This window comes from Terrapene carolina, unplaced genomic scaffold (assembly GCF_002925995.2).
Source record: "Terrapene carolina triunguis isolate 2854851 unplaced genomic scaffold, T_m_triunguis-2.0 Scaffold613, whole genome shotgun sequence".
Classification (NCBI taxonomy): domain Eukaryota; kingdom Metazoa; phylum Chordata; order Testudines; family Emydidae; genus Terrapene; species Terrapene triunguis.
This window is the reverse complement of record NW_020664964.1, coordinates 1,167,823-1,181,724: the sequence shown is the minus strand read 5'-3', so window position 1 is coordinate 1,181,724 and position 13,902 is coordinate 1,167,823. Positions and strand designations below refer to the sequence as shown.

The 13,902-nt window shown below is 39.6% G+C and overlaps 2 protein-coding genes across 3 annotated transcripts in view; one reads left to right on the top strand and one right to left on the bottom strand.

The window, feature by feature from the left end:
- Window positions 1–12,119, top strand: part of CTNNAL1 (catenin alpha like 1) — a 142,557-nt gene extending 130,438 nt beyond the window's left edge. For both annotated transcript variants that reach the window (XM_024202558.2, XM_024202557.2), the window contains 7 exons: window positions 2,874–2,924; window positions 3,029–3,183; window positions 6,520–6,568; window positions 8,180–8,236; window positions 8,399–8,518; window positions 11,547–11,630; window positions 11,716–12,119. In XM_024202558.2, the coding sequence (XP_024058326.1) occupies window positions 2,874–2,924; window positions 3,029–3,183; window positions 6,520–6,568; window positions 8,180–8,236; window positions 8,399–8,518; window positions 11,547–11,630; window positions 11,716–11,877 (678 nt within the window). In that variant the 3' untranslated portion in view covers window positions 11,878–12,119. The remainder of the gene's footprint in view (window positions 1–2,873; window positions 2,925–3,028; window positions 3,184–6,519; window positions 6,569–8,179; window positions 8,237–8,398; window positions 8,519–11,546; window positions 11,631–11,715) is intronic.
- Window positions 12,120–13,255: 1,136 nt separating this feature from the next.
- ABITRAM (actin binding transcription modulator) overlaps window positions 13,256–13,902 on the bottom strand; it is a 31,048-nt gene continuing 30,401 nt past the window's right edge. The window contains exons 6-7 of the mRNA XM_026659247.2: window positions 13,727–13,796; window positions 13,256–13,654 (exon numbers count right to left, since the gene is read on the bottom strand). Of these exons, the coding sequence (XP_026515032.2) occupies window positions 13,526–13,654; window positions 13,727–13,796 (199 nt within the window). The 3' untranslated portion in view covers window positions 13,256–13,525. The remainder of the gene's footprint in view (window positions 13,655–13,726; window positions 13,797–13,902) is intronic.

The following is a 13,902-nucleotide window of genomic DNA, read 5'->3' as shown; positions in this document are numbered from 1 at the left end:
CACATAGGTTAGCCTCCTGAAGATTGAATGCTTTAGTTAGACTAAAGTCTTTGGGCTTAATAAAGGGGTATCTGGGTGAAAATGAATGGGCTGTGATGTACAGGAGGTCAGACAAGAAGATCTAATGTTTCCTCTGGCCTTAAACTCTATGAAACAATGTAATTTAACTTCACACCTTTAAATTGTAATAACTTTCCTGAGTCTCAATGTGTAGATAAGCCCTTATAGATCAGACAGTGTCTGTAGAGCAGTGGTAGGCAACCTGTGGACCATGGGCCGCACACAGCCCATCAGGGTAATCTGCTGGCGGGCCACGAGACAGTTTGTTTACATTGACTGTCCGCAGGCATGGGCGCCCGCAGCTTCCAGTGTCCGCAGTTTGCCATTCCCGGCCAATGGGAGCCACAGAAAGTGGCGTGAGCTGCAGGGACGTGCTGGCTCCCACTTCCCACAGCTGCCATTGGCTGGGAAGGTGAACCGCGGCCACTGGGAGCTGCGGGCAGCCATGCCTGTGGACTGTCAGTGTAAACAAACTGTCTCGCGGCCTGCCAGCGAATTACTCTGATGGGCTGCGTGCGGCCCGCAGGCCACAGGTTGCCCACCACTGCTGTAAAGGGAAAAATCAGTGTTGAGCAACTTTCCTGACACCAAAGCCATGCCGCTTTGCTATTATCTGATGAAGATACTTTTTCTTTTATGCACTTATGGATGGCATATTGGGACCCAAATCTACAAAAATGCATGAACGCTTTTGTGCGCGCTTGACATAGATATGCAGAGATCTCTGTGTGCTCAACCTTGGATGATGGGCTGGGTCCCCAAAGGTGGTACTTCAGCAAGGTTACTGAAGCCAGCAAAATCCTCAATGAGGAACAGTAACAGGAAATGAAAGTCATTCTTAATTGTTAGTATTGCTATTCAATGTAATATTCTCCTATTTGCACGTTTGTGTCAATTGTCTTTAAGATAACATATTTATTGGGAGAAGGCAGCCTATTTTGTTATGTGGTGCCATAAATACCTCATACAGTAAGGGATCTCTATACTACCATAACCATGTCCAGGAAGAATTCAATTGCAGAACTATGGTCCCTTTTAGAGTTAAAACATGGTTCTGTCTTTAATATAGGTAATGCTTAACTGTGTGTGATCTGTGTTTTTGAACTGTGCTACAACCTAGGACACAGCAAAGCAGTAACATGGTTAAAGACTCCATGCATCTGAAGAAGTGAGGTTTTTACCCATGAAAGCTTATGCCCAAATAAATCTGTTAGTGTTTAAGGTGCCACCAGACTCCTCGTTGTTTTTGTGGATACAGACTAACACGGCTACCACTCTGATAGATGGTTAAAGGGCACAGTTAAAACGTATTCCTTGGCTCCAGCCCCATAAGACTGCCTGCTGCTTATTGGCAACTTCCAGATAATGGCAACTTTTTGCTGTGAACCAAGAGGTTGATAAGAAGCAGAATCCACTGTACATATAAAATATATTACACAAAACAAACTTAAATGACATTCAGTACTATGAATGTGTAAATTCTTTGGTGGATCATTTGGTGCCAGTGCAATTTCCCCCCCCCCCGTTTCTAGTACATATGCAGAATTAGATCAGTTCTTTATAACTGTATTTAGGATAGACATTCATAGTTTATAATAAGCCTTTGGGAACTTTGGCAGGAACTTCCATGAAAGTTAAATAACAGTGAGTGGCCAATTGTGGCAGGAGATCAGTAATAGTATTCCATTAGTGCCTAGAAACCTCAAGCAGGATTGAGGCTGCATTGTGCCTAGGTGCTTTTACAACAGTGGTTCTCAACTAGGGGTACACCTACCCCTGGGGGTACGCAGAGCTCTGCCAGGGGGTACGTCAACTCATCTAGATCAGTATTTCTCAACCTGGTGGATGCGGGAAGGGTTTAGGAGGGTCGCAAGTGCAGGGCCAGTCTCAGGGGGTGGCAAACAGGACAATTGCCTGGGTCCATGCCACAGGAGGCCCCCTGAAGCTAAGTTACATGCCTCAGCCCCAGGTAATGGGGTTCGGGCTTGAGGCTCCTGAAAGAGGCACAGCAGTCTGGAGAGGTTTAGAACCATTGCTTTACAAAACACCGACAGACAGATTCTGATATTACATTGAAGAGCAGCTTAATTCATGATTGCCTTGAAGTCGGTAGGACCAGCCATGGAGTCAGGTGTTACTCAGCCTGAGCGAGGGTATCCTTATCTGGCCCATAGTAAGACATTTATAAAAGAGAGCAAATCCATGGAATGAGAAAAGCAGCAGCTCCACTGAATGTTCCTGTGTTGGCCTCCAGCCATTACAGTCAATAAGGGTCTGAGTGGCACAGGAGGAGGAGCAGCAGCCACTGGAAGCAGCGTGCCCCTCCTGGGTTTGTGTGGATTTCAGTTTGGAGACCTGCCAAAGAGCTGATGATGAGTCAACCAGTAGGTAGCTCTTTTGTATAGCTTCAAAATCACCCCTGAGAGGTGATATAAAAAGGATGCAGCTATCCGCAAGGACTACTTAGCTTGTGAGCGGGTCATGCTGCCATGCAGGAGGGGGGCTTTGGGGTCTGGGTGAATCTTTGGAAGTCTAAGGGGCAGAACCGCCTCGCTTTTCCTTGGACACAAATCTCACTCCACATTCCACAAGGAATGTTTCAGAAGAAACCCCAAGTAGGAAAGAGTTTCCCATTCCTTACACAGCAAAATCTCTCATATGGAGCATGTAGGCCTCTGTCTTAGTTACTAAAATCCTATTCTGCTAAGTACTTATAAAGATGACCTTATATTTTACTCCGTGACTTGTTACTAAATTGACTGCTTATACCTTTTATAAATTTTTTTCTTCAAATTATTTTTTGTTTGAAACAGAAGCATAATGTGAATCTGAAAGCATTAAAGCCAGTCAAACTTGATACTGAGGTAAGATGCTTCCCTCTATTTAGTATTGAACCTTTTAATTATTTGTTAATTTGTATAAAGAATGTAGTGAGTGGAAAAAAATGCAGTAAGTTTATCATGTACAGGAACAAGCAAAACTTGGAAAACTTGGATTAGAACTGCATTTGCTCACATCTGATGTAGACTCTGAGACTGAGAAATGGGAGGACCAGGAGAATGAGATTGTGCGCCATGGACAAAGTATATCCAGCATGGCCCACTCCATGTACTTATTTACCAGGTAATTACTCTGAATACAGTTTAAAAAGAAAAAAAGTATTTGTAGAATTTAAGGACCCAGACAGTTTTTCGCTTTATCAAGAAAGCAGAACATTATAGGGACCTATAATTGAGTTTCATCCATATGCCTCCTGATTTTATATTCTAGTGTATAATACTTCATCAATAAACAGCTTGGTAAGCTTTTTTAAGTGCTGGACATGATTTTGTTGGCAAGCAGCTGTTTTTAGGACCTTCTGTGAAAGATTTATTTTTTTTAAAGAAACATACACTGAAATTGTCAAAGCTGACCAAGAGAGTTAGTCACACAACTCCCATTTGAAAGGCAAACAGTAATTGTGGGACTAACTCCCTTCGTCAGCTTTGAAAACTTCAATGCTTATGTTTAAAAAAAAAAAGACATTCAAATGTAATTTTTAAAAAGCAAAAAAGTCACATGTTCAGGTTAATCCTTCTTTAACTTATAAAAAAGAAAAAAGTAGCTACATTCTGTTTTTCAAAATTGTGAAAGCTGCAATTAAGGTTGCAGCAGGGCTTTCATAAGAACCTCATATTCCAATGTTTGTAACTGCCTGAAAAAAATTCATTTTGCACTGAGATGTCTCAGTCTAGATGTGATTTTTTTCATTTTGATTTTTAGTATGAGAAAAAACCCTTGCAGCTATTGAAATTATTGAAGAATGAAAAAACTACTACTTCAGCATCTGATGACATTTTGCTCATCAATAAACACAAATGACAGAAAAATCCCTTCAGGCTTTACATTTAAATATCACTTAATATGTAATCATCTCCCCCACTTGGGCGGGAGAAAAAGATTGGAGTTAGACTGAAAAAATCGGAAAGATCATAACTAACAGAAAATGACAACTAGTTAGGATATTGAAAATATAGATTTTGTACAGTGTGGGCAGGTTAACATTTTGAGAACCTTTTAATATTTGCCTTCCCTGACTTTGTTTAAATGTGTAGCTTTAATGTTAATTATTGGAGGTTTTATCTATATAATAAAATATTTACTTGAAGCAAATCAAATTGAAACAAAGGAAATTAAAACAAATAGTAGAAGATTAACTATATAAATAAATAGAGAACAAGAAAAGATGTAGAGCCGCTATGCTGTGAGGATGGGGTAGAGATCAGGGATAATGAAACTAAATGTATACTTTGCCTTAATTTTCAGTAAGGATTACAATGCAGATCTTGGGGGTTATTGCCCCTTTTCTATCTGAGGGTCTAATCAAATTTCAGGGATCTTGGAGATGTTCCAGTTGGCATTAGAAATTGATGGTCTGGTATTTTCTTTGATGAAAACTTGTTTGTTTACAAGGAATGTACAAAGTCCTGCTTCTCTGAATGCAGGAGGCATTTCTTAGTTTACAGCCCCAAGCCTCTTTAGCCAACACCAGACCCAAAAGCGCTCTTGCTAGCTTTTTTCTCTGGTCACAGTGTAATCTACAACTGTTTGTCTTATCTTACTTTTTGAATCTGCCTCTCTATGTGTTCTGTTTATTCTCAGTGTCTGTGTTCTGCCCAAATACATGCCCACACCTACATATCTCAGCAAAAGCCTTCAGCCCACTTAGTGCAAACTCCTGCGTGGGTTCACAACCCCCTTTTGTTTTAGGTGGGAGGGGACTTCTGATTAACAGTGACATTACTTGAAAGGCATGTCCATACCCAGGGTATGTCTACACTGCACAATTGTTGCCAAAACTTTTGTCTTTCGCGGGTACTTAAAAAAACCCAAAAAAACGCGAAAGACAAAAGTTTTGCCGATGCAAGCGGCAGTGTGAACACGGCTTTGTTGGCAGGAGCGCTCCCCTGCTGACAAAGCTTATGCCGCTCACGGGGCTGGAAGTATTTTGTCGGCAAAAGTGCCAACAAAATACTGCAAAAGAGCGTTCACACTCGCTGACTTTTAGCGACAGTGTCGACACAGCCTTGTCACTAAAAGCTGCATAATGTAGACAAGCCCCCAGTCTCAAAGAGGTTTGTGATTAGAGCAGTCACCGGTGCCTCTCACCATAACAGGGCAAAAGCATGACGGCTAATGGGAAGGAGTGTATAGAAATGGAAATGATTACATCCACGGTGAAAGCCAAACCCAAAGAGCTTAATGCATTCAGGGTAGCGGGACATAACTTCTATCCCAGAATACTAAAAGAACTGACACATGAAATTGCAAGTCCAGTAGCAAGGATTTTTAATCTGTCCAATCAGGGATGGTACCATATGACTGGAGAATAGCAGGCATAGTACCTATATTTAAGAAAGAGAAAAAGTTATCGGGACAACTACAGACTCATTAATCTGACCCCAATAGTATGTAAGACCTCAGAACAAGACAGGGAGGTAAATGGAAAATGGGTTTACCAAAGGTAAATTGTGCAAGACTAATATAGTGTGTTTTTTTTTAATAAGAACTGATTTTTAGTGTTTTGTTTTGGATTTTTTTTAGACCAGAGAAATGTTAGATCTAATCTATCTGGACCTCACTCAACCATTTGATACAGTACCACAGGGGAAATTATTAGTTAAATTGGAGAAGATAGGGATTAGTTTAAGAATGATGGGTGTGATTGACTGGCTGTAGTGGAAATGTCAATAGGTTGTGCTGAAATTGGAACTATCTGGCTGGCAAGGAGGTTACTAGTGGAGTTCAAGGTTTGCTCTGGGGACATTGGCACAGAAAGGAGGGTGCTCATAAAATCTGATGACACAAAGTTGGGAGGCATCAATCCAGAGGAGCATAGGAATATTACACAGGAAGAAGAGGATGACCTTGAGGACTGGAGTAATAGAGATGAGATGAGATTTAATAGTGCAAAGTGCAAGGTCAAGCACTTAGGGATTGATAACAAGAATTTCTGCTATATCCTGAGGGATATAGATCAGGGAGGTAAACACCAGGAAGGGTGAAGAACTTTTAAAGCTAAAGGACAATGTTGGCACAAGAAAAAATAGATATAAGCTGTCCGTGAATAAATTTGAGCTGGAATTTAGAATGTTTCTGACCATTATAGAAGTGAGGTTCTGGAACAGCTTCACAATAGGAGTAGCGGAGGCAAACAACCTAATTGGTTTTAAGATGGAACTGAATCATTTGTGAAATGGATTACATGATGGGGGGTTGCCTCTGATAGCAGGGGACTGGACTCTGTGACCTTGGATGTTCCTTCCAGTCCTCTGTTCAGATAAGCAGACTGGCTATATATAATGGCTACATTTGGCAAAGTTCTAGGAGGAGAAAAAGCATGTACACCATATTATGTAAAAAACAAGGGAACAGACTAAGCAATCACCAGCTGTACATGATATTTATTGTCTCTTTCAGAGGAGAAGGGCTGCTGAAGACTACCCAGGATTTATTTCACCAAGCAGAGGTAATTTATATTGAGGAAACAGGGATTAGTAAACTATCTAAGATGCTGTTAATGGCCAGTTTGTGTTATTCTTGTATTTGAATTACAGAGCAATTTAAAGTTCTGCAGTTGGGGTTTTTAGCATTAAAAATTCCCCGACACCCCATAACTAAGGTAGAATTTTTCCTGAAAGCCAGCATACCTGCATTCAAGGAATTAGTTTGAGGGGCTACTATTAAAATATTAAGACGGTGTTCATCAAGCTTTGACGTTCTATAATTTGGATATTACTTTGAGAAAGGTGTAAAATTTCTGTACAAATAAGTTTGCGAAGGGACTCTTGTTTATTGACTATTAATAGTCTGAGATACCAGATTAATCTCGGGGAGACTGTACTGCTCCTTAAAAGGCCCCTTCACTTTCTGCAGGCTCAGGCACAGATTTCTCTGCTGTGTGACACTCAGCTCAGTTGTAACTGATGTTCCATCCTTCCCTGGGCAGCATGCAGCCTTCTTTTGAGCAGGAGGAAGGGGGAAAGCAAAAGAATTTAAATAATAGAAAAGACAAGAAGGAATGCAAGAGAATATAGCATAAAAGGACACGGGATAGAAAATGAATTTTGGAGATGGGGGATGAGTGGGTAGTAGTGGCAACTCTCAGGGCAACACATGGGAACACAGGAGCACCAGGAGGCATCCATTTACCAAATCCTTGCAAGGGACTTCAACAAAGAAAATTTGGGAACCACTGAGTTAAAATGAAACCTCATCGCTCTGCATCCGTGTTCTGAATCTTTGCAGGGAAAGCAATTTTTTTTTATCTGAGAAAATGTCATTTTGTCCTGTATCGTGTAATTTCAAAATTGCCTAAAAAATGCAGGCAGATGTATATAACTTTAAATGTTTCCAGAGCATGGCAAAGAAATATTTCCCTCTGCCTTTAATTTTCTAGCACATCACTTTGTTGTACTACTAAGTAGTAGTCTGTTGCAATGGTTCTCAACCAGGTGTATGTGTATCCCTGCGGGTACATCAACTCATCTAGATATTTGCTTAGTTTTACAACAGGCTGCATAAAAAGCACTAGCGAAGTCAGTACAAACTAAAATTTCACACAGACAATGATTTGTGTATAGTACTCTATACTGTAGCCTGAAATGTCAGTACAATATTTATATCCAATTGATTTATTTTATAATTATATAGTGAAAATAAGCATTTTTTTCATTAATAGTGTGCTGTGATACTTTTGTATTTTTGTGTCTGATTTTGTAAGCAAGTACACCCCTACCTCGATATAACGCGACCCGATATAACACGAATTCGAATATAACGCGGTAAAGCAGTGCTCCGGGGGGGTGGGGCTGCGCACTCCGGTGGATCAAAGCAAGTTCAATATAACGCGGTTTCACCTATAACACAGTAAGATTTTTTGGCTCCCGAGGACAGCGTTATATCGAGGTAGAGGTGTACTTTAAGTGAGGTGAAACTTGGAGGTATGCAAGACAAATCAGACTCCTGAAAGGGGTACAGTAGCCTGGAAAGGTTGAGAGCCACTGGTCTATTGTTCTTGAACTATCCAATGTATTTGCAAAATAAACAAACAACTCTGAATAACTTTTTTCTGTGTCAGGTTTTTGCTACAGAGGGCATAAAGCTTGCTTCAGTTCTCACTGCCTTTTCTAATCAGGTAATGTATGACTAATAAATGGTAAAAGTGATTATTTACTTCCCCACTTTATTACACTTATGTTTGCCTGGAAGCTTGGGGTCACTGGTTTTCCTTGTAACTTACATATATGTTCTGTGATTGTAAAACTGAATGGTTTTAACGTCTTAAAATGTATTTCAGCTAGAAGACGATGACAAACCTTTGCTTTTGTTGGAGATTGACAAGCTGATCCCTGTGTGCCAGCAGCTTCAGATAACAGCTAAAACCATTGTTCAGGGGAAAAATGCTACTTTTACAAAGGTAAGATTTAAAAAGAAAAATACAAATGTTCTAGGTCCGAGAGAAGCATCCAAGCCTTGTTTTGAAATCTCATTTATTTGCCTACTTCAGCTGTTCTCGCACAAAAACCAGAACTGCTGATTTAAATCTGGTCCATTCTAGTAGGGTTTTTTTCTTTTATCACAAAACAGTCATGAGTGCTGATGAGAATGCAGAACTTTGTGATCCCCCACACAAGGATATGAGCTCTGTCCCACTAATTCCTCAGTTGTGCTGTCTTGCCCAGAATGAACAGTTCTTATATTCAGTTTTTCAACAACACGGTGGCCTTAAGGCCTCACCCTAAGTTTTTGTCTGAAGTGGTGTCACAATTCCATCTTAAGTTTACTTATCTGTGTTTTTCTCCAACTCTCATTCAAATGCAGATTGCGTCTTCATTCACTGGATGTGAGACAATGCTTGGCATTTTACTTGGAAAGAACTAAGCCAGTTCCTTTATGGCCTTGTCTTTTTGTTTCCTTTGCAGATCAGATGAAGGGTTAAGCACTCTCTACACAAATGATTTCCAGCTGGCTAATATCCTATATTACAACAACTTATGGGATAGCTCAGACTTCGCCTCCACAAAGGTTAAGAGCTCATTTGATGAGGGCTTAGGCAATGTCAGTCACATTTCTGAGTGACGTTTCAATAGTGGACATTTGCAGGGCTGCTACTTGTCTTCCATACATACTTTTTACCAAATATTATTCTATTACAACTGCATCTAGATCAGATGAAAATTTTGGGAAGGCAGTCCTGCACTTGCTGTTTAAGTAGACTCCAAGCCCCCCACCTCCTTCTGATACTGCTTGTGAGGCATGTGACTGGAATACACATCTGCAACTACTTGAAGAAAAGACTGTTACATACCTGTATGGTAACTGCTGCTGTTGGAGATGTGGGTGTAGACATGTAACTCACCCTCCATCCCCTCTGTATTGGAGTCTCAATTCTGATGCTCAGTACAAAGGGACCGAGGGGGGTTGGGGCAGTGCTGCTCTTAAATAGCCAGAGGAGGGACTAAGGGGCCAGAGGGCATGAGCACCACCCCCATGGGTACTGCTTGGCAAAGTTCTCTGGCTTCGCTGCACCCACACCTCCAACAGTTATCGTACAGGTAGGTAACAGTTTTTCAGACAAACCAGGATCTAAGTGTTCATAAATGCCCCCACCCACTTAAGGGTGAAGAGATGCAGAGTATCTTTCTCCACACTATACCGAAATGTCTTTTGCTTTTGTTCATGGCGAGGGTGAACATCTGTCTTGTTGTAAAGTTTCTTTTTTACCTTTAATTTAAGTGATTTTGACTGTCATTGCATCTGTTGGTTTCCCATTCAAAGTCTTATTATTGGGCAAGGCTAAACACTTGAGCCTGCACTGCATCACTGGGCAGACAGGGAGGGGTAATAACACTCTCTTGCCCAAATGGGCTCCCATTGAGACATCCTGGTGACTAAACTTTACTTTTCACTCCAAGTCCTTGAAGCATACTTTCAATATAAATACAGTGTTCCTTAAATGTATACATCTCACAGCGACTGAGTCTTGACAAGTTAGGAGCTTTCTGTAGACATCTCACATGATATCTTTTATAGATAAATACCCTGCAAGATGTGTATTTGGTGTAACATACATCGTCTTTCATGAGGACAGAGTCACTGTCACCCAAGTTTCTGCCTAAGGTGGTTTCCAACTTTCACATTAGTCAATTAATCTCCCAGTTTTCTTCCCTAAACTACACTCTACCCTGGCTGAAATGAAGCTTCAAACATTAGAAGTTGTAAGAGCACTGGCTTCATCATATCTAAACAAAACAATGTTCAGGTGTATGACCAACAGAGCTCTGTGCGGCTCAAAAGCTTCTCTCTCTCCCCAACAGAAGTTGGTCCAATAAAAGATAATATGCACCTTGTCTCTGACACTTTTGGCATTTGCTGAAAAGGTTAAGGCACAATTCATGTCATTCCAGAGACAGTTTCTAAGTAGATCTCTGACTGTTAGGACTTTTTGTGATGTGGCTAAGATGTACCTGGACATATTGGGGTTCATTCCACCAGGGCTCAAGCAGCCTGCTTAGGTAATACCCGGTTATCTGATATGCAAAGCAGCAATATGGAGCTCAATCCACTCATTGTTCCTGGTGAAAGCTTTCATGTTGGATGCTAGTTTTGGCAGGGCTGTCCTACAAACACTGTTCAAGTAGGCTTCTGCTCACCTACCTGCTGGATAACTGCCTGTTGATTACCAAGCATAGAATTTGTGTAGAAAATCATTTGCAGAAAGAATGGTTACTTACAATTCCTGTGCATCTTTGAGATGTGTTTTCCACACAGATTCCATGTTCTGTCCACTTTTCCCCACTCTTTATGTCGTGGGCTATGGGAACCAAGAGGGCACAAGCATGGTCCAAATGGACACTGCTATTCAAAAGAATCCAATGTCAGGCATAAGTGTGCCAACAATGGAAGTTGTGTGGACAACACATTTAGAAGTATCCACAGCTATGTACCTGTTCTTTCATGCTCTCAGAAAGAGAACATATTAGTGACATAGAACTGCAGTCTTGGTGTTCAGTGCATACCCTTACCAGTTGTTACAAGACAGATGCTAATGTGGAATTACTGAAAACTGCTGTCACCTTAAATTCCATCCTTCAAGTGTTAAGAAAAATCCAGATGAGGAATTCAAGAGAGCTAGGTATATCCTGGATGGTTCTGAATTCTGATTGGTCCTTTCTTGTTTTGTGAAAGGAGATAAAACCTCTACCTCCATAGAGTGGATTGTCAGATCCCTCTTACAAGTAAATTGTTCTTTCCGTAGGATGTAGAAGACAACTAACACTTCATTTTCCAATACAGAACAGGGAAAATGTCAACAGACAAATACTATTAGTAATTCAAGCTGAGACTGTTCTTCAATTTTAAAAAAGAAGACTCAGTTCATATTTTAAAGGGTCAGCATGTGATATTCTCATCTAATTATGATTTTTACATTAATTCTGTTTTAGGTTGACACATGCATTCGGAAAACAAAAGGTGTGATGACCATTTTATCCCAAGTTCTCCCACTCAGCTGCAAGCTACTGAAAAAGGTGAGTTAATGATCCATTTGCAGCAATGAGGAAAAATAAAACCAATCCTGCTTCTCAGCTTTTTTTTTTTTGTTTGTTTTTACAGTGTGGAACTGGAAATGGCTGGCTTAGATCACCTCATCCATGGAGAGAGAACAGATTACAAAGAAATACAAATGAAGACAGCATGGAAGGGAAAACTGATGCCTTTGGAATAAAATCCTTGGAACATCATGTAGCAAATCTGACATTTTTAGAGAGCAAATAATTGTAGTATTTAGGAATGGAAGAACTTCATGTGGAAATTACAAACTGGCTAAAGTTTCAAAGCTGCTTTCTTTTGTGAAAGATAAAGCAGGTTATTTGAATTAAAGCTGTTGTGACCTTCTCACATCTAATAGATGTCATGGTACTTAACAGTAACAATTGCAAAGTCGGTCAGTTTTTAACTGTTCTGTATTTTTATAATGTGAATGTGTCCCTTTGCTCAACATTAATGCTGTTATTTTTGTAACTTGCTCAACATTAATGCTGTTATTTTTGTAACTAACACTTGTGAACATCTTAATGAAAGTTTCAACCAAAGATGCTGCTAATGGACATTTATGCAGAGAAACTGGATATTTTTTGAGGATATGTGCTGCATATAATACTACTGTGGAAGTTTGTCCGTCTCATTGTTGGCCAGTATCAGGAAGATAATCTGGAAGGCTCTGGCCTAAAGCACTGAATGTTGCTGTCTTAACTATGAGGTATTTCTGCAAAGAACAAGTCTACAGAAAACCTCCTGCTGTTTTGCAACACACATGCCAATTTTTTTAAGGCTAATTTGATTTAAATAATTTAATTTTACTGCTGCCAATCTGAACTAATGATGTGTTCATCCTCCAAAAACATTTTATATTTCCAGTGACTACTTAAGAATTCTCTTTGTTTATAAGCTCTTTAGTGATAGATAGCTGATCTTACTGCTGCTTTTGATTTATTATCAAAACTTAGAGTAGGATTTGAAATGCATGTGAAACTACTGAAATCTTCATTTAGAATGTATGGCATATTTAAGTTTCATAAAGTAGATTTTTACAATGCAAGATTTAGAACTCTTAGAAACGATATTTTGATAGCAATTATGACCAATCATTGTACAAAGGGCATTATTTGATTCCAAGCCACTATACTATAAGTTGGAGATGCCTGTTTGCTCTTCGTACAGATGCCATACCTTATTTTGTTGGCCTTGTATATCATTATTCTTTGTTTTATTGTTTCTTTAACTTAGGTTGTTTTACTACTTTGAGAACAGTAGAGTACTCTAAGGGCTTCAGGTGTTAAGGGTATTTAATTCTTGTGGGGCATCATCCTCTCACCAGTAGCTCTTTGTGTGTCCTTTGCTGGTAATGGACATCACAATGGGGATGCTGGATTTGCAGCACCAAAGAGGTAACAGCTGAAATCCTCAACACTAGAGATTGGGGATTAATCTTGATCAGCCAGAAATGGTCTTCATTTGTCTTCATTTAAGTACCTGTATAAGATGACCTGGGGTTCTAAAAATAGGTGAAACTAAGTTTTTTTGCTTGACATTAAGCACTAGAAAGATAGTTATTTTTCTATACTGCACCTGTCAAAAAATACAGAACACATTAAATGTTTAAACTGTTTATTTGTCTGAAATTAAATGACTGTTTACTGTTCACTCATTTAAAAAACATTAAACAAACCCATAAAAAATTAAAGAACTAATTTCCAGTCCCTTATGTTAAGTGTGTACAATTTTAAAATCGTTCATGTTACAACTCTTGCACTATGAGGTATACTGGAAGTAGATGATTACAAGTGTTATCTATGCAATACTTAATTCTGAAGCTATTCACAGTGTGGTTCAGACATTTATGTATTCAGTTAAAAATAGAGCTTCATGAAGTTGAATTAAAACGTTTCAACAAAACTTCTTCATATTCCTTCTGTGTCAGAAGTCCTTGAGTTATGGTCTTACTTTCTTCAAATTTGGGTAGTACAACTGCAATGTATCCCTCAGTAGATGGCTAGAAAATAAGACCATGATATAGCACAGGAATAAAAATGAGAAAAAAACGTAATGTAAGCAAAATTCTTACCTTTTCTTGCAGAATAGTTGGATTATCCAGAATGTTTTCATTAACTTCCATCAACCGCCCTCTTATACAACTGCAAAAAAGTTCTAGTGTTAGTTAGGGTTACCATATTCAAACATTTAAAAAAGAGGACACTCCACGGGTCCCCGGTCCCGCCCCAACTCTGCCCCCTCCTCTGA